Source organism: Pezoporus flaviventris, unplaced genomic scaffold (genome assembly GCF_033815535.1).
Source record: "Pezoporus flaviventris isolate CSIRO_AGI_PZ_B2104156 unplaced genomic scaffold, CSIRO_AGI_Pfla_v1 ptg000002l, whole genome shotgun sequence".
NCBI classification, from domain to species: Eukaryota; Metazoa; Chordata; class Aves; order Psittaciformes; family Psittacidae; genus Pezoporus; species Pezoporus flaviventris.
In genome coordinates, this window is record NW_026892550.1 from 84,882,388 (window position 1) to 84,909,583 (window position 27,196).

The 27,196-nt window shown below is 38.1% G+C and overlaps 1 protein-coding gene across 4 annotated transcripts in view; it reads left to right on the top strand.

Annotated features, from left to right (window-relative positions):
* FGD4 (FYVE, RhoGEF and PH domain containing 4) overlaps positions 1-27,196 on the top strand; it is a 109,438-nt gene that overhangs the window by 11,210 nt on the left and 71,032 nt on the right. The window contains exon 1 of one of the 4 annotated variants that reach the window (XM_061444863.1): positions 10,808-10,828. The exons of 2 other annotated variants lie outside the window; for them this stretch is intronic. Coding sequence is in view for 1 of the 2 variants with exons in the window: in XM_061444865.1 (XP_061300849.1) it covers positions 24,757-24,766 (10 nt within the window). In the remaining variant the exon portion in view is untranslated. Of the gene's footprint in view, positions 1-10,807; positions 10,829-24,646; positions 24,767-27,196 lie in introns of those variants that run through there. One more of the 4 variants, XM_061444865.1, reaches the window with a different exon arrangement.

Here is a 27,196-nt window from a genome sequence, read left to right on the forward strand (position 1 = left end):
TAAAACTAAAGCTTGGAAAATCTTGGGTGAAAATACGATTCTGTGGGAAGCTTTGCAAAACACCAAATTTTTGTGGTGTATACAATTAAATGAGAATTGTGATCAATGCATGAAATTATTCAGCACTTCTGTTTTGGCTTTTTTATTTCTAAATATGGAACTATGAATTTTATTAAGAGGCATTTTAAATTTGGAAGCAAGTTGCATGTATTTACTACTAAAAACAATTGTCCATTTTAAAATATAGAGCAGTTGTTAATACAAAAGTTTAATTTGACTTTCATGAAGTTCTGGTAATCTCAGCCAACTGTTCTGTAATTACCTTCACATTCTCTTGAGTTATTTATGATAATGCAGTAAACAGTGTTCTCAACAATTTATTAATCTGTATTTGATCCAGTGGACAAATACCCACACACCAGGCTTACAAACAAAGGGCATGCTAACACCTGAGTTGACTTTTAATGTGCTGTTTGGACACTGCCAAGCTAGGTAAGGTAGCAGGAGATAATTGCTGTAGTGTTTTTTGGTGGTTAAGTTGAATAGAAAGGGTGTAAGCAAATCAAGGCACAACCACCCAAGTGGTTGGTTGTGCATATAATCTATTTCTGAACTTCCTTATACCTAGTCATTGTAATGTAGCAAGCACGGAGGATATTGTCAGAATAACATTCCTGACATGCAGTCAAAGTGGGGGAAAAAAGTCATCCTATCTGCTGTGTATAGTCAGCAAGAGACGTGGCTGGTATTGACATGGGTTGCACTTGGTGTTCAACTTCAGTGTGGATAATTGGCCCTTTAAGTGTTTATCTTATTTTCTGTGTAAGGACTGTGTGTGCATAGGATGTATTAAAAGCTTTCTGCTCATAGAAATGAGAACAATATTGTTAGCGTCGAGACAAACACATAACCACCGGGATGGTTATATGAGGTGCTTTATTGAGGCGCTGGGAACCAGGGTTACGCACCCAAATCTGGTTCCAACTCCCGTCACATCGCGTTCACAATTTATACACTAAAAATTTCATCACTAATACATATTCAACACAGATTACATCATTGACTAATACATATGCATCAAGGATTGCTACATCAGTCTATTACGATATCAGCCTCTTCTGCGCTTGCGCAGCCCCCCTCTGGTGGTCGCCCTGATGAAGTAAGGAGTCTTCCTTAGATGAAGTAAGAAGTCTGCCTCAGGTTGTCCTCTTCACCTTTTCTCTACTTGGCTAGGTCCCAATCGTCTTGTGGACGTTAGCATTCTCTTATCTTCACCAGGATGCTTCTGGTATGCCCTTTTTGGCTATCTTAAACTTAGGTTCTGCTTGGGTAGAGTTTTACAATACATACTTCCCTAAATACACCCATACTCCCCTCACCATATATAGTTATGTTAGCTCTTGCTACCAAGACTACCATCGTAACATTTAGTTACGAGTAACTATGATACAAAACGGCAAAGTTACAACGTCTTCTAATATACAAAGCCTTACTATTGATTTATAAATTTCTCAAATATAATCATTTTACTATTTTATATGATTATTTTATTGTAAAAACTTCACCCTTTTCTAACAATATTAGCACTGTGTATTAATGGAATTTAAAGGTACCTCAGAACCCAAATGACTTAGCTCTTCCAAGGATTTTGATAGAGCTTAAACAAACAAGTGTCTGTTCATCCTAACTGTGCAGAATTATTACTTCCTGGTTTTAACAACTGTTAACTTTTAACAGTATAATCTCTGCTTTTATCATGTGGCTGATAACAACTGTATAGTCAATTAGTTTTATGTGGGGTTTTTTGGTTGTTTGCAGCAAATGCAGTTGAACTGCAACAAAAATCCTTTTTTTGTTGTTTTTTGTTTCCTTGTTTGTTTGTTTTGGGGCTTACCATTTTAAAACCTGAGTAATATTGGGATGTTTGTGGTATGTAACGTACCGTGAATATTGCATCCTCTGTTATTTCTTAAATGCCATTCAGCAGTTGTGTGCGACTGGTTCCTTATTAAAACTAATCTTAATTTGGTTATGCGCCTCATAAAACTTACAGAAAATGTTGGGATAGGAAGGTGATAGGTCCTGAATGAAAAAGGAGAAAAAAAAGAAGGAATTATGTAGTTGTGCATTTCTTACGATTCACTGATTTAAATATTTGCAGCATTTAGAAAGCTGAAAAGTATTTCTAGAAGTCTCACGTGCCTCAAATTGTCAGATTACTTCCCCCCCCCCCCCCCCCCCCCCCCCCCCGGGTTAAACACTGATGTTTGAAGGCCAAGCCTTTATTGATCACTTCTGTTCTATTGGGGTCAAGGCACACACATTCAGCATTCATCTGAAATAGCATGTGGTATTTGACAACTGTGAGCTGGAGCATGAGCCTCTTTTATGAGACATCAGAAAACTTTCACAGTCTTCTAAAACTTCTTTGATACAAACAATTCACTCTTATTTTCTGAAATCCATTACTTTTGCTATGGTTTTCTGAGAGAATATTAAGGTAGTCCTTTCAAAAAGGAAAGTGGTTTTAGAGCTGACAAGAAAAATAGCCAGTGTCTGGAAGACACTGAGTTGGTAATGCTGCTGAAGTATCTGCATGGGGATCAGCTCTGGGTCACAGCAGTTGAATGTAACTCTGTTCCAGTTAATGTGTCTGGTCACGCTGTAGTGAATACTCAATTATAGTGAAGTTACAGATTCCAAGTCCTCACTTGCAGAGAAGTAACTGTACAGCACTGCAAATGAAAACTCAGGTTCTGTTGTTCAGGCCCAGAAAGTGTCGTAAGTGCTCCTTTGCAGCATCAGGCTTTCCAGTTGTTTCCTTTTGCCTGGAGGTACTTGGGACATATTCTGCAGATCAGGAAAGAATTACAGAAATTTCCTATGTAGAGTGACATTTTGGAGAGAGTCTGCTGAGGGAAAAGAATCCAATTCCCTCTGTGCCCTGTGCTGTAGAGTACTATTGCTCACACCAATGCTGGCTTTTTAATTCCTTTCATCCCAGGGAAGGAGATTAGAAACCTAGGCAGAAATAACTGACTTGTGCTCTGTGAAGACTATTGTAGTGCATATTTTTAGGAGTCTATTTTTAGTGTTCTACTAGGCTTTGTTTTCTTGTAAGAAAGTATGTATTGGAAGTGAAAAAACATTCCTGCCCCTCTGTGCTTTCCTTACGTTCATTCTGAGGTAGTCCTTCATGTCACTAATATTTGGGCTGCCTTTGTGCCCATGTACCACCCTGTATCTGTAGCTTAGAATGGGAATTGAGGGATTTCTCCAAGTATTCTTCCTCCCTCAAGAAAGTAAATGAAGCAGCTGTTTGCTGTCAAGTGTTAGCTTAAGTTTCAGGGGAAAAAAATGCTTTTTCACTATGAAAAGTGAGAATATATCATCTTTGCGAAGACTGACAAGGACATCAGTGAGATGATAGGCAATGCTAAATGTGGGAAAGGCAACCAGAGCTGGCAACCGAAAGACACAGAGCTGAGGTATGTGAGGTACTACAGTTGGATTTTTTTATTGTTTGATTCTTCTTTTTGGTAGGTGTGGAAGCACAGGTTGTTTGACGTTAAAATACAGTGTTTATAGTGGCTTAGGTCATAGAAGCAGAATCAGCTTTCTGATAAGAGTGTTTTCCAGGTACGGTACACAAGGGGTTAGAAAAGGAGAAGCTATTTAGTAACTGGAAGTAAGGAGAGAGGACTACACAAGCTGGCTGCATGGTGCTTGAAGACTTTATCCTAAGGATTGTTTCTCTTTCAATTTTTGTGGTGTGTGGGCTTACATTGAGAGAAGGCAGGAGAATTCTGATAGCTGGTAAGTATTTGAACTTTAAATGAAACTTGTGCTTCACAGCTAGCCACATAGAATAAAATTAGGTGATTGTGCTAATGATGAAGAACCTCCATTCTTACCATAAGCTCTTGAATGACATATATTTAAGCAAATAGAAGCAAATAATCTATGTTTTTGTGTGGAATACATACTGTCTTCTTCCCCCCCTTTTCTTTTTTTGCTCTATAGGTGGATGTTATAGCATTGGATGATCAGCTGTTTAAATTATAATTTATTATTTGGAGAGTGTGTTCTTTAACTGCAGCATGGTTCCTGTTGGTGTGTGTTGGTTTGGTGTTCTTTTGGTTGTGGTTTTTATCTTTTAATCCTCTTGTTGAAAACCTTTTTTAAAATACATTGAATTAAAATCTTCTAGCAAGTTGGAGGTCAGTGTGAGAGACCGTAACCTTGATGTTGCAGGCCAATTGAGAGACCTCAGTGTTATGTAAAATAGGTCTGAGACGCATATATTGGGGATTTTTTTTGTTGTTGTCATTGAAAAGGTTGTGTGTGGTTTGCCACTGAAAGAAACTATTGTCAGCGGAAAAAGTTATTATTATTTTTTTTAAATCATTATTATTATTATTCTTATTATTGTTGTTGCAAACAACAAGGCAGTGTTTAACCATTTGGGATATACTGGCAATCTACACAAATATTACCTAAAAGTTCCTGGAAAATAAGGAGCACCTTCAAAAGCTGAAGTAGAAAATAAGGAACTAAAAGTTGTGAATAAGAAAATATAAAGGTCTCTGAAAAGAATGTGTCTAACACTAGGTGTCTGCCAGCTCACGATGCTCTCGCTGCGCAGACTGCTTCAGACAGCTGTGGTGCTGCATTGTTGTAGCAAAGGGACTGATTTCTCAATGCGTTCGCTTTGTCATGCAGTTGTTGCAGTATAGGTAGTTCTTCCAAGGTGCTTTTGTTGATAATCAAAAAATATTCTCTGTGTATAATACTCAGGTGGCCAATCTAAGCACTAATGTTATTTAGTAGACTGTACTGGACCTAATCTTTATGATCTCATTGGGTATGGACACAGTTTGGACATAAGCATTTGGATATGGTTCAAGTATTAAACCTTCAATTGTGTAATGGTTTGTGTTTGTGGTGTTTTATTTTGTTCTTGTCTCCTGACAGTAAGCCTATGTCATGGTTTAAGCCCAGTCGGCAACTCAGCCACACAGCCCTCGCTCGCTCCCTCTTCCTGTTTTACTGTTTTTCATTTTAGCAAGTAAAGGTCGGGAGCAGTGCCTCTTAGCTACATCTAACTTGATTTTTTTAACTCCAGTTCATTCAGAGGCTTTCAGTTAATATTTTTTGTCTTGCATTGGAAATAGCCATATCGTCTGTACGTTTATGGAGTAACAGGGAAAAGGGCTACAGAAACTGAGGTGATTCTTCAGGATTATCTGCCTGCCTACCCTGTTAGCACAGCGGCTACTGCAAGCATGTGGCCAAAGGTAGTAGACTGACACAAGTCACCAGCTTTTTCAGTATTAACTTTGGAATATTTCCTGTTGATGATCAGGCTTTACATCAATGTACCATATTAAATTTGTGTCGAAAATGTAAACTGAGTGAATTTTGCATGTTGAAGTTAATAATTTGTCTGCTACTGTAAAATAATCTCATAGATTATAGGCAAGTTTCTAGCAGCCAGAATTTCATATCTGTTTTGATTGCTGACTTCTTTGTGATAACTCGACAAAGTGACTTGCATTTGTCTGTTACTACTGCAATCAAATCTAGAAATATATCAAAAGCCTCAAACATTGCCCAAAGTCGAAGTTTTCCCTTTCCAAATGGTCGCCTCAGCTGTGCTTTTATCAGCGCTATGCAGTTGACAGTGTGCTCTCTGGATGATTTTTCTGCAGGTGAGCTGAAGGACAGTGTCTGCCTCAGCTGCTGCCTTCTGCAGAGTCTCAAGGTGCCAGTACATGAGGCAGCAGTTTGTGTGACACTGGAGCTTTGTCTGCCAAGATTCTTCTCCTGTTAGTGTGCTCTTTCTTCACAGCCTCCTCAGCACAGTAGAAACAAAACAAACTCCTTCTGTTCTGAACAAGTGGGATGAATAATCAAAATACAATAATCTGTTTTGCAGAATGAACACTTCTCATTTGCTTATGTTAGATATCATGATGAGACACAGATACCTTTGGGTACAACCAGAAATTACGAAAGAATTTACTGCCAAGAATTCAGTTAGCAAGCTCCTGTAGGCTGCCTTTTTTATATATTTTTTTTAATTCTGATATTTTCACTCCCATAATCATTATAATGAAAAAGAAATAAATTGAAGAGCCTTTTTTGCATAGCATATTGAGTCAGGGAGAGGGGTTTTGATATGACCTTAAACTAGTTTGTTTCTTCAACACATTGCTCACTGTGGTTACTTTTCCTTAGCAAAAACACCATAGAAAAGCCTACTCTTTCACTGTTTGCTCCTTATTAACTTGCAAAATGCAAGGACTTGTGGGGTGACATTATTTTGTTGGGTTTGTTTGGTTTCTAAATGTTATCCTGTTCCCTAATCAGTACTTAGCAGACACATACAGGAAGATACAGGCAAAATATCTTTTTGAAAAGATGCATAATGTTTGTTTCCTGATTAGTGGAAGAATGTCTTCATGTCATTTCTAATTCAATTGTCTGATTCAATTGACTATATTGAAATAGATATAATATCTATTATATTAAACAGGAGGCAGGCGTGGACTTCTATTAATTCTAATGTAGGTGTTTGAAAAAAAAAAAAAGGCACACCTGTGTTTTACAACTCCTTAAAGGTGAAAACAAAGGTAATATTTATGCTAACCATGAGTTTTGAAATCCAAATCTGTATTTCATTCAACCTCAGTTAAGGTAATTTTAACATAAATGTAATTTATATTTCAGCAATTTTATTCAACTTGAGTTTCTTTCAAAACTTCAGCCATTTTGGTTTACACACAGAATTGTGCCTGGCTGTGTTGGAAATGTGAAAATTCAATATTAGTACATGGTGCATATGGAAATCTAAAATACAAGCAGCTGCATATTGCTCTTTATTGACAAATATCAGTAAAACATTGCACGAGATCCAGCGGTATTTAGGCAAGTCTTGACATAACTGTTTAATTCTGTATCAGTACACAAACTTAGGTGGGGATCCTGCATTTACTATGCTTAAAGCACGCAGGCAAAATGAATGCAGTGATTTCTTTGACTTCATGTTTTAATGGAAAACAACCTTATTTCCCTCATGACAGCTCCCTGAATTCTCCACCAGCTTCTACTAAAAAAAGAATAATAACTTGCTTCCTTGCTGGAACCAGAATGCAAAGGCTGTAGTCTGGTTTATTCTCTCTTCAGTATGTTCACCACAGCAGCTATATACATACTGAGCAATAGGGAAGGTGAGCTTTAGATGTCGTACTGTCACATTTTTACAACTCTTTCTTCTGTGGGGTGGCTGCTGTCACCACTGTGATAGTGCTGTGCTCTGATAGCAGGGGCTACTGCAGTATTTCCAGTTGGCTGTGATTCAGCAAAGTTGGTCTGTTTTACCCTTTTGATTAGCGATTATGTGCCTGTCTTACAGATTGCATTTTGATATAGCAGTTGTCAAGGGGCATCATTTTAAATGCCAGAGAAGCTCCTTGGAGGTTCTGAGCTTTTCATGCCCAGTAAAAAAGGTGAATTGGTAACAATGCTGGTTGTATATGGAGTGCTTGTGACTATGGAGGAACATATTCTCTGATGGATTACAACAGGTCCATGTATCTGTGAGTACTAGTATCATCCCATCTGTTACCAAACTCTTTTGCATACTTCCCTGTATCTTTTCTTATGCGTATGTTGAGATGAAGCTCCTCACTCATCATAGCTTTTTAACAAGACAGAAAGCTGACTGATATGGAAAAGATCTGCATTCAAGGTGAATGTCCATACATTGAGCTCTTGAACTCTTTGAAATTCTTGAGTATTGACCTACAGCCAATAAACTAGCCTTAGTTTCTTTAAGGTTTACTTTAACTGTGAATCATTTGCAAATACTCTGTGCCTGGTAATGCCACGATTTAATAGAAATGGTTATGCTGAGGAAATTGGTAATGTGATATGAAAGGTAAGCAAATTTTTACACTGTCAGCTATGTATTTATATTTAATCAGACCTGCTCTTTTTCTGTGTTCAAGGTGAAAGAAATATGACCAGGTAAAACACAGGTTTGTTTCCACAGACTTAATTCAAAAGGTCTCTTTCTTTCACCGGTTAATCTATGATTAATGATAGAATGGTTACATTTAGCAGTACTATAGCACGTTAGTTTTCTATCCTGAGTTCAAATTCTAGAATAAGAACAGCAATTCACCTTCATATTTCTTTCTTTGTGAGTGGCTAACATAGAGCTGGAGATCCGTGACAAAAATTTGGAATTGAGGATAAACTGCCTATAGAAATGAATAAAGATGATTATTGCTGGTAAAAGACCCTTAACCTTTTTGTGGTAAGAATTCCTTTTGCTATAATCCCTGCATTATCCTTTTCATGTCTGGAGTGCAGTTATTTATCTCGAATAGTGAAACCTTACTGAAACTTGGTTTTGCTTTCTGCTTCTGTGGCAATAGATGCCCTTACAAAAAAAGCAAGTGCGAATGAAACCACCTTCTCGTTTTCCCAGCCTCTGTGTAATTTAGCACTTCACAGTTGCCTTTAGAGACTTCACTGAAAGCTTAGTGAGTCCTGCTCTGAATTTGTCGGTGAATCTGCTGATGGCTGGCAAAATAAATGTCTCAGCAACTCTCTCTTTTGTTCCTCCTTACAACTGAGCAGCTACCAAGAAATTACATGCAAATTAATGGCTCTCTTTTTTTGGTCATAAGAAGCAGATGTACTTGCCAAGTGTGCTTCCATCTAAATAACAACAAATGATCCCGAGGACTATTTTGTCAAATTGTAGGCCAAAACACTGGATCCTGTACTATATCATGTCCAAAATTAGTCAAACCGTCTGAATCGTGGATTTGAATTAAGCATGCCACTATACTAAAGCCACTCAAAAATTGTACTTCATCTATCCCAAGTATCTCTCTCACTGCCCACTCCAAACCTGACTGGAAAAGTCAGTCTTGGTTTTACTAGATCCTCATCCTGAGTGATCAGCAGTAGCCCTCAGTATGGTGACTGTAATTCTCTAGATGACATGGAACAGTCTGAGATCAGTGGCACTGTGAGCTGACCATTTCACAAGACTGAAATTCTCTATTTGTCTGCAGCTGGAGATTGGCTGGCTGCTGTTAGATTTCTGGGATTTCAAGTGAGAACTGTGGGGTATTTTTCACATGAAATGGAAAACCAGTATTTTTCGTTCCACTAAAATAAAAGTACTGATATTCCAAACACCATTTTTTTTCATGCTTTAATTTTTTAAAAGAACCAAACCAACTTATTCTAGATATCCAAGATTTTGATCAGATACTGGGTGTCTGTTGCTAATATAACATCTAAATTTTGATTTTATTTTCAAGCAGTTCTGAATAGCTGTAATACAGTTTTGAAAGGATTGAGACACTTTACAGCTTATTTCTTCAAAGCTGAGATGTTTTCCTTTGTATGTTCTCAATCATATTTGTATTTTTCATCTCGGGAGCAGATCATCCACCTGCAAATTTTTTTTTTTGCAAATATTTCCTTTGATAAAATATTTTTCTTACATATTTATCATAGTCTGTATGATGAATATAGTTTTGTCTCCAGAATTCTCTTCTATGCAAAAGAAACCTTAAAGGATCAGTAGTAGCCCTCCCTCTCTTTCCAAAAAAAAAGGAGGCAGCTACTATATTGTATTTAATGCAATATTTAATTATTAATATTTAATACCTGTAGCTTATTGGACAAGTAAGTGTTAAAGCTTCATATTGCTGTATAAACCACGCAGACTATGGTGCACAAGACTGAAGGTGATGTTTCAATATATATTTTTAGGGTGCTTTCACACCACAGACTATTAAATTTAGAGAAACAGGAACTACATAGCTAGCTATCGCTTTCGGACTGCTCTGCTGATACTGAGACTGCTTTAACAGCATTGTGTTAAGGAGACATCCTTCAAAACACTGACCTGGTACACAGTGAATACAAGATGCTTCATCATAGCAAGGCTATTGCAAAACTGGTTTATACAATCTCATTACTAAAATAATACTTGTGGAACCAAAAAAAATATTGAAATCTGTGGTCTCTTTTATGTCCTGGATCTCCTACAGAAATAACTTCTTTCTTGAGTTAACTGGAGTAAGATAAGGCATATTTATGACAATCTTGTAAGCATTTCCAGTGTAGATGCCTTGTTTTAAAGATAAACTAGCAATGATCAGGCACCTTAAAAAGACATTGCCCTCAGGTACAAGTGAGAAAAATACCATTTGTTATTGATATCAGTTCAAGCTGTCCTATAGAAATGATAGATAATATCCAACAGTCAATGAAGTTGTTCTGTAAGGAATGATGAAATGCAGTCTAACAAGATGTTCTCCTGGCAAGTACAGTAGTGTACTTTCCATTAATCCAGACAGGCTTTTGATATTCACTTATGTATCTGCTTTCTGGAGTATATGTTGTTCATGCACAGTGCAACAGTAAGAAAGGAGGAGTGTTCTGAGCTTGTGTTCGTCCTTGCCATCTTCCTGTACAACCCGAGATAGGAGCAAAGGAAAGGATATATCAGATGGGAAGATTAAAGCTCTCACTTTGAAAACCCAGAATATTCATAAAGTAACTGAAAAGAGCAATATTCTGGTGAACAAAAGCTCTCCCTCTTGTTTTGGCCTTAAAAGCCACAAAAGGAAATGAAAGACATCGAGCCCTTCAGCATGTATATTGTGCAGCCACTCCGGGTGTCAACATTGAGGGTGTGAGCAGGAAGTCAGCTTGGTGTAGAAAGAAATACCTTTTGACCTAAGGAGAAGTGAATCCATAATTTCTTAACAAATGCTGTCAGAGATTTTCACTGGTAAGTAAATAAATTACTGTAAGTAGACAAAAGTGCTTCAGAATAGAAGGGTATGATACAAGAGTCATAATTTTCCATAGATTTAGCTAATGTAGTGGCTATTTAAGCAAATAAATAGGGATTTGTTACCTATAAGCATTGGGGGGGGGGGGGGGGGCTGTTAAGCTGTATTATATTCTGCTGACAGTATTATTCAGAATTAAAATAGCCTTTTAAATTTCTGCCTGTAGTGAGTTAGGATTGATTATCTATTTCCGAATCATGCCTCGGGAAAGCAAAAGTGCAGTTAATCAGAATGTTGTGAAAGCAGGGTTGAAAGTGTTCCGTTCTACAGCCAGGATTTTCTGTACAAATGTAGCAGCTAAATAACCTGGTTTTCTGAGGTTCTGAGTTTCAGCTCTTCTGAAAATCAGTTCACTAGTTTACAAATCTAAATCCTGCAGCTGTATTTCTAACATTAGGCGTGCAAGCCAACACATTCAGGTACATAATCTTTCAGATTATATCAGTAAGTACATCCTTAGGAATTGTGGCTGGTTTTGGAAATCCAACAGAAGCACATAATCTATAAAAAAGGTTTGCCTGCCCCTTTTCAGAGTGGTAAATTGTCAGTAAAAGCAAAAATCTAACTTGGGCAAATGGCATCCGCAGTCAGCTGAGGTTTGTGCTACAGTGAAAATGTAAGGTCTAGAATGCAGTAATTAGAGAGGGTAGTCAATACTTGTTAATGAAGGCAGTGCTTGTGATCTGTCATTGAGGGGAGAAAAACCAACACTGCCCTTCCTGTGGTGCCTTATTGACCTGCTACAGCAGCTGCTGTCTGCTTGCATGGCTCATCTCATCCATGGAGTAATTGGCATGCTTTCTTTAAGAATAAATAACCTATTTTCTAAAAGTGCTGGAAATTATTCAGGAAAAATGGAAAACACTTAGGACTGCAGGGGCTATGTCTGGGTGCATTATGTGCATGCACAATTCCAAGGTTTTTTGGTGGGATTTAAAAGCTCCAGTAGCTGCCTTTTAGGAACAATTTTTCCTTTCCTTTTTTTTATGTAGCTTTGATTTTTCTTAAATAGATCACTCTAGCAGCGTTTTACTTCTCGTAACTTGAAGGAGGGGCATTTAGTTTTTGAATGGCTTGCTGCTGTGTAAGGATAAATGAAATATGAGGTGTTTGGCAGACAAGCTTTAGAAATTCTTTGTGTGATTTAAAATCCTCTCTGAGAAAGACTACTGTGTAATTCCATTAACTGTATGGCATGCCTGTGCAGTAGCCAGGCATGTTACTGCCCTTGAATTTGCATTTTGGCCACTCCTTTCTTTCCCCATGAACTGTTTTCCCACTTTTTTCCTGGGATGCCAACTTCTGTGGGGTGATCAGGAGAGTCTGCTTGTTGCAGTAACCTCTTCTTTATTGGAGCTGTCAAAGCAATTTTGCCAGCATCAAAAATTGAGAAAGGGTTTTTATTAGAAAATGAATCTTTGCATGGCATTTATTTTAAGGCTATTCTAAATCTGGCTTAAGATGAAGAACATGTCACTGAGGTCTCTGTTATGCTATTTAGTTCCACAATTACAGAAGAAAGTACCAGAGATGGAGAGCTGCTCCTTTTCCCATGAAAGAGGAAAAATACTACTTATTTCCTTTTGGAGCAAGGTAAATGAAAGAGAACACTTTTGGGGATCCTTCTGTGAAGCATTACTAAATAATTTTAACCCGTTTTATTCAGGGTAGGTATGCTGCCGTGAGGAAGAAAAACTAGTAAAAGGCCCTAATTTTGTTTCTTCAAATTATGCTTGTTATGCTTATCAGCATAATTTGGTAGTGATCAAGGCTGTTCTCAGAACCTCTTACAGCATCCTATAAATGTGCTGAGTTAGGTCACAGTATAGCACAGTACTCCCAGAGCAGCTCCACATAAAGCAAAATGGCCCGACTGTGCTGATGTGTATATGGATTCACTGCTTTAAAAAAACCTTCAGATATTGAAAATATTTTATTTCTCAATCCTGACAATAGTGACTACTTAAAATCTTATTAGTATTTTAATGGAAGTCTTTTTGGAAGTGACTTACCATGACTGCTCTAACTTAACAGTTGCAAGGTTGTACAGTGCCAGAGCACTGGTGCTGGTGGTGGGCTTTAGATTGCCAGCCTAATCTGACAGGTACTTAGAACTTATTTGCTGTGGTGTTTACAAGATTGACATAGAAACTTTAGCAGGGTTCACCTGCTCTGGACCTGTATTTCTCAATGGCTTTCTTTGTAAATGGTTTATGTTCTGATGTTTGCAGTCATTTATGTTCTCTGCACTAAACTTAGTGTAGTGTGATCTTGATCCTAATGTGGGGTCTACTCCAAATACCAGTTCTGTGCTCATAGATAAGAGGGTAATGAGTTCAATCAGGTGGGGGCTATAGGAGAAGAAGTATCTTTTACATTGGTACAACCAGAGAGAGAAAAAGAGTAGGAAGTCAAGCTTTTGAGTACACTGAATTTCACCAAAATTGAATGTTGCAGTTCAGGCTTATCTTTCCCTCTTTCTGGTAAATCTGTTTACAGTACTCAACTAGAACTGCAGCTGCTTGGGAAAGCATAAGCTCAAAGCACAAGTCTTGTATGACTGAAGAATTGGGTCTATCTGTCCTGTTTGACAGATGAAAAGCCTTATTTAGATGCTTCCTCTCTGCTGCCTTGATGAAACCATGAAGTCCTTTTACTTCTACAGGGCTTTGAAGTATGGAGGGAAGAAAATGATGCTTTAAAAACAGAGCATTTCTGTTCTTGTAGGGGTTCTGGGAACACAGCAGAAAAAACATGTTCTGAGCACGAAATAGCACTGCTTAGAAGAAAGTATATGAAAACTATATTACTAATTCCAGTTCTGTACATTTTGCAGAAGTCAGCCATAGGGGGAGGAGAGGGAGTTCAGTTTTGGGTTTCTAAATCCAAAAAACTGGTTGACTGATATACTTACTGTTTCTAGATGAAGTGTTGACTGTAACCTATGAAAAAAAAACCTCAAACCCCAACCTTTCCTATCATCCTAAACTGCTTCTTGTGTGTCTAAAGTAACTGGGACAAACCCACCACCCACATTCAAAAACCTGTAAAAATGTCCACTTGTGCTGATCCTATACTCACTTCTTTTGTAAACTTGATCAAATGGGACTTCAAAATTCTTAGTAATAAGCACCTTTTAATTATGTATTAACTTTGAGAGGGAATCAGAAGTACTGTTTCAGCATTAGGTGGGTACATGACTGCAGAGCTTGCAGTGGTCTCGGGTAAAACTGCAAACACCACAGTTGTTAGCTGGAGTTTGCAGTCATAGTGTGCTTTAAGAAGGAAAAAGGGAGAGGAAGGGAAAATGCAGGTTCTTTCTAACCTCAATGCAGGTTTTAAGTAGATTGTAAATTAAGAGTCCTGTGTAGCACGGGGGGTGGTACTATCTGCAATCTGCTCAGCAAGGACTTCTCAAGAGGCTTAAGTGTTGCTTTTGCCATAATTCTTCCACCCCTTGTTCCATGGGCTGGTAAACTGTGGAGGTTGTGGTGTGAGCAGGATGGAGCGTGTGTGTGTTACATGTGAAGTGATAGCATGATCAGAGTAGGTAAGAATGTAGACAGTCTGATGGTTTTCTGTATAGAGTAAGTTTTCGCCTTTGAAGTTGGGTTTGAAAGCAAGCATAATGAATGCAGCAGCTAAATGTGCTTGTATACTATTTATTACCAGAATCCAAATAAATCATGTGGGGCTCTAACATTCTTGTGTTTCTAGCCAGTTTACACACAATGGGAAATATGACAAGTTTATTTGGTTTTGAGACTTGCCACTCAATACGTTTCAGTTTCTATACTTCACCTCAGTTGCTTCTGAGCCAGTCCCCAGGCTGTTGTAGAAGGTGTGCACTTTACCTTCAGCTAATGGCCCTCTAATCCTCCCCCAGTGGTATCCTTTCCAGAAAGGTCAGTCTGCTAAGATGGTGCTGTGTCCTGGGTTTAGCTGTTTCTAGTGCTGTACCAGCATCAAGAAGGAGAAAAATTGACTGCTACTGCTAAACCCAGGACATGCTGGCCTCCTGGGACTATTCAAAGTCCTTTTATGTGAGTTCTCTGCCATAGTTCATGAAGTCCTAGTCCTGTACTCTTTTCCCTACTGCAATAAGATCTTCCTGTGAATTTTTGTCTTTGGCTTTAGGATCCTAATGACATTGCCTAGAAAAAGCTCACAGTCATGTGTTTGTTTCAGACTGCACTGTAACTGTGAGAATTTGTGAAGGGTAAAAGACTGTGGTACACAGCACTGCAACTGCAATGCCAGTTGTTTCTGATAAAGTCTTTATGTAGTGGCAGCTCCCAGTGATCACCTGTTATGAGAAAACAGCTTATTTCTTTCTGAAACCCAATTCCTGTCCATTTATTTTTTTTGTTTATTTATTTTTTAAAGTAAGTAAATGTTCTTGAATCATAGTTTATCTCCCTGTAATAGTAAAAATTAAACTGGTGAACCAATGGCAGTGTGTGTAATTAGGTTTATTTTTAAAGCTTTCTTCTTTGTCTTGAATGCATTTCAGATATGTATTCTTATCCTTGTACTTCCGGAAGATGCAGTCTGATGGATAACTCTAAACTTGATAAACTTTCTTTGAACTTTTTCACATCTTGACACTGGAACTTTTAAATGCCATTGTTGTATATGTATTTGTACCAGAGGAAAGGACTGGGTAAGAAACACATCATTTGTTTAAAAAGGTGGTTTTTTATCTGACTTGGACAGTGTGAATGTTAAATTTTATTTTGTGTTTTAAAATTGCTCTTAAATTTTGTGAAGACACTCTGCACTTAAAACAAATATCTTTGGTGTCCTGTTATGTCTTTAGTTTTTCTCTCTCTTTCTCCATTGCTGGATATGATTCTTTAGGCTGACATAGGATTTTGAGGTTCCTGTTTCATGGGCCTGTTTGTTCCATAAATAGAAAAGTAAATTGTTGGCTGGCTGCTTTTTCATCAGGAAGTGTACACTGCCTTAGAGATCTGTCTGACCGTCACTGAAAGCAGCAGCCATCCTAATGCCTCTGAAACATCAGTGAAATACAATAACTGTGATTGGATTGCTTCTGTTGTGATAATGGTGGAGGGAAATGCTGTAAAATAACTGTCAAGTAGCTGTAGAATTATGCCCTTTTTTTAGTATAAGGTGGGTGGTTTCCAGTGGCTTCTACTTTTGCCATGCTTGTTACATAGATATTTAAGCTTTTTTAACAATACCTAATATTAGTCATCTGATCTTCTGGTAAATAATCACCTTACATGCGGAGTAGCTCCCCGCACACATTGGGCACTGGGCACCATTGTAATTACAGAGGATCAAAATTACATCTGCCTGTTCCCTCAAAACTGGTAAATTTTAGAGCATTCAGGTGCTTCTGATTCAAGAGAAAGGGTAGCAAAACTTCTTGCTGAAGGTTTAAAGGCTGGAATAAATGTCCTGTCTTGAATGGTTAAAATAAGCGTCAGCTGGGTCTGAGGGTGTTAAAGGACATGACACTGTACTTGGGGATCTGGATTTCTTCCTGCACCTGCCTTTGCTGTTTTTTTTTCTAGCTGATGATGTGTGTGATATATTTGAAACCTAAGTGCACATGTTATATAGTGAATCACTTTTTTCATTTGTTTGGGGACCTTTACATCACTTCTTCCTTCATCGTCTGTTTGAGGGGGTTCCCGTTGCTGTTAAACTCTCAGAAATATTGCAAAGGTAATTTGATCATCTTTCACGTCACTTCTGATATCAGTGCCATACAGACAGAGTTTTGGGTTGTTTTTTTTTTTTAAAAAAAACTAACTCAAAACCCCACAAAAGCCCCACCCCTGAAAACAATAATACTTTATAGTTTAGCTGCAAGCACACTGTTCTGCCAGGAAAACCTTGATACTTTCTTGGGTTTTGTTTTGGTTTTGTGGATTGGTTGTTTTGTTTAGTTGTTTGGTTTGGTTTGTTTGTTTTTTTTTTAAACTAGATTTAACATGTTTAAGTCCTAAAATACTTGGAAACATGTTTATAACCAATGCATCTCTAAAATCTCAAAAGATAATGTTGCTGAGAGCCCTGTAAATGAATGATCTTAAAATACTGAGAGAAATTTTGTATCTGCTGTCTTCCCAGAAACACCATGCATCACTCAGTAAAAATAGATTTGTGATGATATAGTAGTAGCAACATTCTCAGTCTAGAAGTTATTCCCTTTGGAGTGGGATGTGTGGAGCTGAATTCAGATGGGCACATGGGAGACTGGCAGCTCCCTGGGTAGGGATGTGAGCAGGAAAAAAGCAACATTGGTTGCATTTTTGGAATAGCTGGTTTGATGCTGAACCTGGGAAATCACGAGGTGACTTCTAACGAAATCCCTGGTATCCTGGAAATTTTCTCTCTTCTCCATGGAATTTTTCCTTACAAGGTCAGTACTTAAAATCCCTCGTGGCATTTTTTTAATATACTTTTAGAATAGCTAACTCTTTAAACTTGGCAGAGACAAGCAGCTGCAGCCCTAAAATGATCCTTGGCAGTTGACTACTGCTTTCCCAGGCTGGCAAGTTTGCCTGTTGTTTTCCTCTTCCCTTTTGTGTCTGGCAGTTGATGATACTTGTTTGTCCTGTAATGGGAAAGCAGTTTCCTCCATCTCATATTAGAACAAAGTCTGACTTTTATTTTTATTCCTGGGTTACTTCTTTTTCCCCTTCATGTAGCTGCTTAAAAACACTGTGAGTGCCATCTAGAACTGAGTGGCTTTGTTGCTTTATAAATACCTCCACAGCCTGAAGTAATTAATGGTTATTTCCTCCTTGTACATTCATATTCAGTGGGATATTAATGCTATAGTTACCTACACAGAAGTCTGCATGGAGTGTTCAGGATTCATTCTAGAGCCAAAGAATTTAAACTTTGATTTTTTTAAGTAATTCAGTAGCTTACTATCAGACTTTTTCTCTTTTGTCATGGAATATGACATTTTAAATTCATACTATATAATACAGTAGTTCCTTCACTCATTACAGTGCATCCAAGTTTTGTCCTGGATACCCTTCTGTTATCTTAGAACCCAAACCTGACATGTTAGTCTGACATTTAGTAGGTCCATGTATTTTTCTACAAATAGTTGTGCCATGCCTTCATATACCAAATATGTAAAAATTCTTTCCCTTCTCTGAAGTTACTGAACTCTTAAACTCTTTGAAGGACCTTTTGGGAAAGAAACCCACAAAACCAGTTTTTGCAAAGCTCTTGGCTCTTTCTTGTTTATGTTTTCTTTCTGTCATGAACACAAACAGTTCAGGGAAAAACTTAGAACACTTGAAACTCAGCAGATGAAGAAAGATAATGACTAACAGTTACTGATGACATTCTTGTACTTTATACTCAGAGTAAAGCAATTTGCACAGTGTTAAACTGTGGTATTTGAGCTTGGAGGAGGAGCCACCTAATCCTGCTGTACTTTTTTGGAATGTTGCCCTTTGGGTAGGGACAAGATGGTCAGACAGTGATCCTGGAGATGGCTCTGGTTCCCAAAGTGATTTTAGTAGTCCTCTGGAGGACACTGGTCAATTGATAGGCCAGCCAAATTACAGCTATTGCCGGGAACACAGAGAAAGGAGAGAAATTCCTTTTTTCTTGGGTTAATGTTGGGGTTGATATTGTTCCATATTGTAGTTAACTATCTATCTGGAAAATGGAAAGAAGCAAGTCTGTGAATGATAATAAATGGAGTGGGAGCAATTGATAAGGGTAGGATAGAGATGCTTTTCAGAAGGCCTTTGTCAGGCTGGAAAAACAGATGGAGAGAAACCTCATGCACTCCATCATGGGCAAATGAAAGTTTTAGTATCTCTGTGCAATAGAAAAGGCTGGTGTTTGGAGAGCAGTGCTGCAGAAACAGGCAGTTGAAAAAGAGGGATGTGAGTCTGCAGTAAGCATATAGATGTTTTCCTTTCCAGCCTTATGGGAGGGGGCTGAAAAAGCCCTTACTGAAATAGTCTTTGCTGTTGGCTTCTGTCCTGTGTAAGGTAGATAAAGTAGTAGTTTTGCCTCCAACAGAGAAAACAAAAAAAAACAAAAAAAACCCCACATACTCCTTTGCCTTGGATAGCAAAAGAAACCATGCAGTGTTCTGGTCATGATTCATGCTCTTTCTAGTTCAGCACCTTGGCTGCAAGAGCTTTTCTGCTGTGGATACATTTACCTTCCATATCTTCTTCTTCTTTTGTAAGGAAGTTATTCAGTTGTATAATCCTGGAAAATATCATATAGTATGTGTCATTTTACCTTGAGATATCTTCCTTGGTCTTTTTAGTTACTGTGATCATCTGTCCCGAAGGAGCTATAGACTCAATAGAAAATTTCTTCTTGAACAGTCATTTTCTCATTTTTCCTTCCAGGTGTTCAGGTATACAGTAAAATGCCCGATAAGATGATGATGCACTCCAGAATCCAAATCTTGCAAAAGTGGGTTCCTTAGGAGCCTCAAATACAAGCCTGCTATGTCTGGGTATTTAGTGGCTTGATTTTTTAGTTGATGGCCCAGCTTCAGGCATCTGCTTTGAAAGTCTTTTATGAGAATATCATCATACAGAAAAATAGTTTCAGTTCTGTAAAACCTGGAGTCATCATTTCCATGTACCCTCCCTCATTTCCCATCAGTCATGGTAGTTGATAGAAGGGCTCAGCAATCTGTTCTCATAAATGTGTTGGACGTATTGCAATGCCATAAATATGTTTGAGTCCTGTACAGAAACAACCAAGGAAATCCATGGAAAAGGCAAAGCTGACCTGTTGGGATTTTTTTGTGGTTTATAAAGGTATTTCTAATTTTTTTAAAGGTGTGAGTGTATACCACAGATATCTTCTGGCTGCAATATATCTTTTCATGTGTAACTGATTTCAGAGTCATGATGAGGATGTTCTAAACCATAAAACCATTAGGAAGTAGCTAAAGAATAAGTAGCAATGTTTGCACTCTAAAACGGTGAATCAGAGTCATGGGTGGGTGTATGTGGCCGTGGACTTGGCAAAATGCCGGGCAGCTGTTCACAATCAGCAGTAAAGGGAGAGGGACCCAAATGGAATTTGGTATCTTTTTTTTTCGTAGTATGGGGGTTTTTGTTTGTTTTGGTGGTGTGGTTGTGGTTTTTTTTTGTTTTGGTTTGTTTTTTTAATGGTATTGATCACCTAAACCCTTCTGTATTAAAAAAAAAAAATTTAAAACAAATTTCCAGGGTGTATTTGCTTAATAGTACTGTAGATAGTGTGAAGGGCTTGGCATGAAGTAAATTTAAGGAGCTTTTGTACTTGTTTAGCTCTATGAGCTATTTCCAGTCGACGTGGCTCTTGCTTCATGAAAGTCCTATGAGCTGCCACTGCTAATTAATTAATCATTTTAATTCAGAGGGACACATACAGAATGTACAATTCTAAGGACAATCAGATGTTGACAACCTGATGTGATTTGAACATGATTAATAATAACTCTGCAGGACCTGACTTGCTTACAGGTTTAAAAACCAACCAACCAAACTTCTCCTTCTCTGAAATGAAAACAAACTTCTGAGCTTATGTACATGTCAGTGTTCTCTAGCAGCTTCTCTTTAGCTGTGACGTAGTGTATGAGCAACAAAATCTAAAGAGAGAATGTTTATTTATTTTGGTTGTTTATTAAAAATGTTTATTGAATATAATCAAACATAGTTTTTTCTTATTCCACTGGAAAAGGTAGAGGCTGTGGTGTGAACATGGAAAAATTCCTCTGAACACACAAAATATTTTTGCTTATTTTGGGTTAGAGTTTTGTAGTCTTCCTAAAATACAGGCCCTTTGCAGAATTTAGTTTCATTCAGTGAATATATATTCAGTTTCAATATAGGCTGTCAAAGGCAGAAGGGAAAATAGCAAGTCTTTTGCCATCGTGTACTGTACTTATGTAGGCTTCCTGTGTATCCTGAGAGAACTTCTCAGATCTTTCTTCTCCCAAGTCTAAACAACATAATCCCTCAAGTCTCCAGAGAGATTGCTGAGGAAGACTGAGGCTTCTTGTGGTTTACAGTCTATTCATAGTCTAAATAACTCTGACTAGAGTATCTTTCAGCTATTTCTTTAGTGTTTCCTGAGCACTTGGTGAAAACAAAATGGTTGGATTTTCCTTTTTGAAATAAAATGTTGAGCAGTCTCTCCCTGCATTCAGTAAGCAACATAGGTGTTTCTCATTGCCAACTGCTGTTTTAGAGAGAGGTGGTAAATGTACAGGAAGTATGTTGTGTACACGTCAGCTTGGCAGCCTTCCACTGCCTCTGTGTAGTGTTGAGTCAGCTGAAGTATTAAATCCATTTTTAGCATCACTTTTGATAAATCACAATTATAGATGCCTTTAGTTTGACAATTGTCTTAAATCTGGATGTGCTAAATATTCTCTGACTTGAGTGGTGGATGCATTTTGGATATTATTTGTTTTGGACAATGTAGTTAAAATTCTATTCTAGGGTGCTCTGTCTCCATTTTGTAGCTTCCATGTATGAATTTCAAAGCTTATTTAAGTCTTTACTTGTTACGGAAGAGACTGACTGATTAATAGCTGAATCTGAAACCTGTCAGACTACAGATTTTGTTGTATTCTGTCCCATCATAGCATGGGATTGTCTTAAAATTAGATTACAATTTACTGAAGCAATAGAAATAGACTATTTGAAGACACACACACACGCACACACAAATAAAAAGGATAAAATTCCATGCCTTAAAGTGCAGCTTTCTATTAACTGAAATTGCAGGAAGGGAGTGTGATAATTCAGTGTGTCTGCTGTTAAAGTCACATGAGTTTGGTAGAAGCAACGTGGCCAAAAAGGTAATTTTAATTCATAATTGGCTTGATACTATTATATACTGAATAGATACTATTATACTGATAATATAACAGATACTATTATACTGATATATAACCGATACTATTATACTGAATAGATACTATTATATATTTCAGATACTATTATATCTATATATTATAAGCCCCTACAGATACAGGGCTTGAAGGAAAGGGTGAGCAGAGTTTCTGGGTGAGATAATGGACAGCATTAGAGATGGTGATGGTTAAAGTCTATTTTCACAGAGTGATAGAATGGTTTGTGTTGGAAAGGACCTTAAGATCATCTAATTCCAGCCCCCCTGCCATGGGCAGGGACACCTCACCCACGAGCATGTCGCTCAAGGCTCTGTCCAGCCTGGCCTTGAACACTGCCAGGGATGGAGCATTTACCACTTCCTTGGGCAACTCATACCAGTGCCTCACCACCCTCACAGTAAAGAACTTCTTCCTTATATCTAACCTGAACTTCCCCTGTTTAAGTTTAACCCATCACCCCTTGTCCTATTGCTACAGTCCCTGATGAAGAGTCTAGCATCCTTGTAGGCCCCCATGCAGCCTTCTCTCCTCCAAGCTAAACAGTCCCAGTTCTATGAGCCTGTCTTTGTATGGGAGGTGCTCTAGTCCCCGTCCTCCTGGCCCTCCTATGGACTTGCTCCAACAGCTTCATGTCCTCCTTATGTTGAGGACACCAGAACTGCACACAATACTCCAGGTGAGGTCTCAGGAGAGCAGAGCAGAGGGGCAGGTTCATTTCCTTCGACCTGCTGGTCACGCTCCTTTTGATGCAGCCCAGGATACGGTTGGCTTTCTGGGCTGCGAGCACACACTGAAATTGGCTCATGTTCGTTTTCTCATTGACCCACACCCCAGGTCTTTCTCCGCAGGGCTGCTCTGAATCACTTCTCTGCCCAACCTGTAGCTGTGCTTGGGATTGCCCCCACCCACATGTAGGACCTTGCACTTTGCTTTGTTGAACATTTTCTCTGGGAATGATAAGGATCTTAGGCCAGTTAGACGTTAGGAGGAAATGAGAGAGTGGTTGACTTATGCTGGTAGGATCAGATGGTTTTCTAGGGAAGAATCATTAAAAAACTTCATAAATAGCTGAACTGGCTGGCTGGGCTGTTTTTTTCTTTCTCTTCTATGAGGCTGAGGTAATTGTAGTGTGTTTGATGATGATGATGTCTTTCCACAGTCATCTTCCCAGGATGGACTAGGTTTAGGGCCTTCAGGGCTGAGTATTGGAAAAATTATTATTGGACTGTATAGTCCATTCACGTATTTCTAGAACTGTCTTACTGATCATTATATGACATTTTTCATGCTCCATGAAGCAATAGTGCAGTAGAGAGCAGCTCCACTTGTTTTAGCTCATAGTGTCTCTTGTCTTTAAAAAAATCAGTTTGAGGTGGAGGTACTCCAGTGGGTGTTACTGGAGTCTTCCTAGTGCAGCTCTTTGTGAAGGGCACTGTTTGCAAGGACCTTTAGCATGTATGGAGAAATTCATTTTGACTTTGCAAGCATTTATAGTTTTGTTTTTCTGTTTTTCATTATGGTTGTATCTTACTATTATGAATGTTAACAAAGTCTTCAGTAATTTCTCAGAATAAAAGAACACCAAAAAAAAAAACAACAAACCCCCAAATCCACTGTAAAAGGTTTTGCCTTTTTATTTGCTTGATTTTAAACTGTTTCCAATATGAGGGCTATGAAACTCTTTCATGTGGCACCTCAGATTGGTTATAATTATTCTTCTGTTGCCAGGAGTTGGGGCTTCTAATATATTTGAGAGATAATGATTCTATCTGTCTTTTGTTTTAGTTTTTTTTCAAGTAATTCTTTTCTACAGATGATGCCTATAAGTTGTGCTTATAAAGGGATTCACACATTGCCACTTCAAAGGAAGAAGTGTGTAAGAGACACACAGTGGTTTGTATGACACAGCTTACACCTTATTTCTTTGGAAATCTGTTGGAATAGGGTTTGGTTGGGTTTTTTTTTCTGTATTTAATGTACCTAAAATGAGCAGTGGAATATTTCAGAAACTTCTAAAGAAGCTGCATGGAGTGGCTAGTGTGACAGGCAAGTATCTCGCTGCCTAGAAAACTTCCTAAAGAAAGCTGCTGGCATCACCTCTAGCTGCCAGGGGATTTTGTCATATGGGTTTGTTATTATGGCATGCTGGAAAACGTCCAGTCTTATTCTGCCTGAAAATTTTGTAGTACCACCTCAGTAAATGTAAAAGTCAATGCAGAAGAGTCAGAAGGTTTTGGCAGTCAGTGCTTATATGCTTCTATGCTGAATTTTGCATGGCTCAAACATGAGCAGTAGAAGGCCACAAAGATGAGAAGCAAAAATGGAAGAGCACCGAGTGCAACTATAAGATTGATGTGTTTCCGAGTTTCCTGCTACTGGAAGATAATAAATAACTGACTACTAGACAGTTTAGCATTATGAAAACAATAGTGAGACTGCAAGTGGAAGCAACTTAGGCAAATCTTTTCTCTGATTTTATTCATGTATTTCTAGTTCTTCACTCTTCTTGAGTGACAGCCATTCTGCATTGCCAGAGCTGCCCATTATTTTCTTAAGAAGTGAAGGTTCTTAAAAGGTCTTAAAAATGCAACTGGAATATAGCTTATATAATGTGGAACAGAACATAGCTATAGTGTTCTTCTTATTGATGGCACCGAGTCAAGCGAATCTTGACAGTAAGGTTTCTATCTCTTAAAAAAAAACAAAAAACCAAAAACCAAAACCAAAAAACACCCAAAACATCTTCTTTAAGTGCCCACTCACACAATCTTCTGCTGGTATGTGTTGAAATATTTCTTGTTGCTTATTTCCTGAGCAATGTTGGTCTGTTATGAAATTCAGAACTTCCGTTGCTATATAATGAGTTGATAATGTTCATTCTATGTCCAGTTTAAGATTTGTCTCCTAGATGGGTAGTTACTTGCACAAACACATTGGAATGTAAGGATTTCTGCTCACAGTGATGACATTTCTATATAAGGCATGGGCAGCTGTAAGTAGAACTCTTTTGCCTGTGGTTTTTGGTTGTTTTTTTTTTAATTGTTTACTGGTTTTGAAGTAATTTTATGACCTGTGAAAGAGTGTCAGAAATCTTTGAAAATACAGATATACATAGTTTTCTCATCCTGGCCTGTGGCTGATATGCTTATAGACAGCAAGAATCAAGTAAGTTCTCTAGTAACCTGTGACCAAACTTGTCTATGTAGGAATGCATTCTATAGTCTAGATCTAGTTTTTCTGATAATATCAACAAGAAAGCATGTTTCTCGCTGTTGTTGAGTAAGGAGAAGTCATCTGTCAGGGTCTAAGGGCAGTTTTACTGAACAGCAATGGAAGCAGAACATAAGTGTGTTTATCCAAGGCAGCTATCCCCACAATGAGAAGTTGAATCTTGTGACCTTTTTCACAGCACGCAATGGTTTTATGTTCAAATTTGAACTTGTTTTCTGACACTTTCCTAACCTTTCCTTCCTATTTTACTGTCACATGCAGTCTGAGAATAGTGATGATCTTTGAGACTTACGGATGGGAGGGAGGTGGTGCGTGTCACTACAGCCTAACCACACCATTAGCTAGCAGTGCATCACCAAATGTTCTGTTTTCTTGGAAGTAAAGCTTAGATAATACTTATCTCTACTAGCATGTCTATATTCTAGCTGTTTAAAATGTAAGTAAAGGCAAACTGGAGGAGGACACTGTATTTATAGACTATGAATACAAATTTGCACTATATTGTGTTACTTAAAGGACACAGAAATTTTGGTAAACATTTATCCCTGTTTGAACTGCACGGTTTTGACTTGGTGAGCTCACCAGTGCTATAGCAAAGAAAATCAGAACTTCAGAAGTGTGTCCAAATTTTTTTTTTTGAGAGGAAGATCAGTTTTTTTAGTTCTACTTTGTACATATATGTGTCAGTCATTACTCAGTTCTCAAAATGTGGAGGAGTCTGTAGGTATCTCTTGATTTATGCTGATGTTTTTTTTTGCCCTTATCCTTATGTGTTGTAAGTACTTCTGCAATTTAAAGACAAACTATGTGAAGTCTAGATCTTTGAAGGTACTGGAGTGACCCATATGCTAATAACCTTCTCCTTTTAGCAAAAGAATAACATTCTTCAAAGATATGGTTCTCTTTTTGCTGTATTGTATGATGATGATGATAATACAATCCTCCATGATATTCTTACTGCAAGTAAAATGTTGTACAATAATAAGCTATACTGGGTCTACTGCTTATTTTGAAAATAATCTGAAAAAGAGAGGAACTGTGGTTTTGTATTCTATGCCTCTAATGTCATATATCTCTCATGGGTCCACCTGGAAGCCCCAACTGTGACCAAGACCCCTGGTACTCATCAGACTGTTGTGAACAGTCTCTGCCAAAACCTTATTTTTTCTTCAGTTGTGAAACTGGTTGCTCATCCTTGTGGGAGGAGATAGACTGCAAAAAGAACTTTGAGCCACTGAAATATATACAAAACAAATACAGGAATATATTGGGTGACTCTAGTGGAACACGTAATTTCTGTTGGCCTAAGTGGAACTATAAATTTGGGTTGTAAATAAGTTAACTCACTTGGGTGAGTTAACATGGGAGGTAGGTGGAAGTTGTAGCTTTTGTGCTGTGGTCTTGGCAGCTACCGGTAAATCCTGTAATTCTGCTTTTCTTTCTGCTTGGCAGTGGAGCTGTCAGCTGTGGGCATGGATGGGGCATGCTCCATGATTGCCTGCTCAAATACCTGAGCCTGGTTTCTTTAGACAGCTTACTGCGGGCTGATCTGTCAGTCTGCTGAAGAAGCTTCAGGGTAGGAAAAGGCAAGGTGTTTTATAAAACTAATCTGTTGTTTGGTCAGAAAAGTGTTTGTATTGGATCTGACAGCTGTTTCTAGATCTTGGAAACCATTGACTGTTGAGTTGGAAGAGGGATTTACATCAAATCAGTGTGTATTATATAAGTGGGTCTGCTAAATGGATTTTAAGAATTTTTCTGTGTTCTTTGCCACTAATAAGTTAACCACCTGCAACAGGCTAAAGCACAAGACTGCTGATGTAATATTTAGTACAGCTCAAATACCACCACTCCTGCTGTACCTCAGATTACCTCAGTGAAGCATGAATTTAAATTTGGGAGTTATAACAACATTTTTTTCTTCCCAAGTTTAGCTGATGAAGTACAATAATTTCCTGTATCTGCATGGAGGAGACCAGCACACTGAATACATTGAATTTTTTTGTGGTTACCTGGATTCCTTACATCTTCTTACTCTCTTACTGTTCATGGTTTTCATTGAAGGTTATGTTGTAGAGGAGGGAATGTGCACACTATTCATTTTCCAGAGGCACCGTTTCTCTCTTTTGTTTGGAAATTCTGTCAGGAGTTGTCCAACCCAGTGGCAGCCCTGCAGTTCTCATCCAGACTT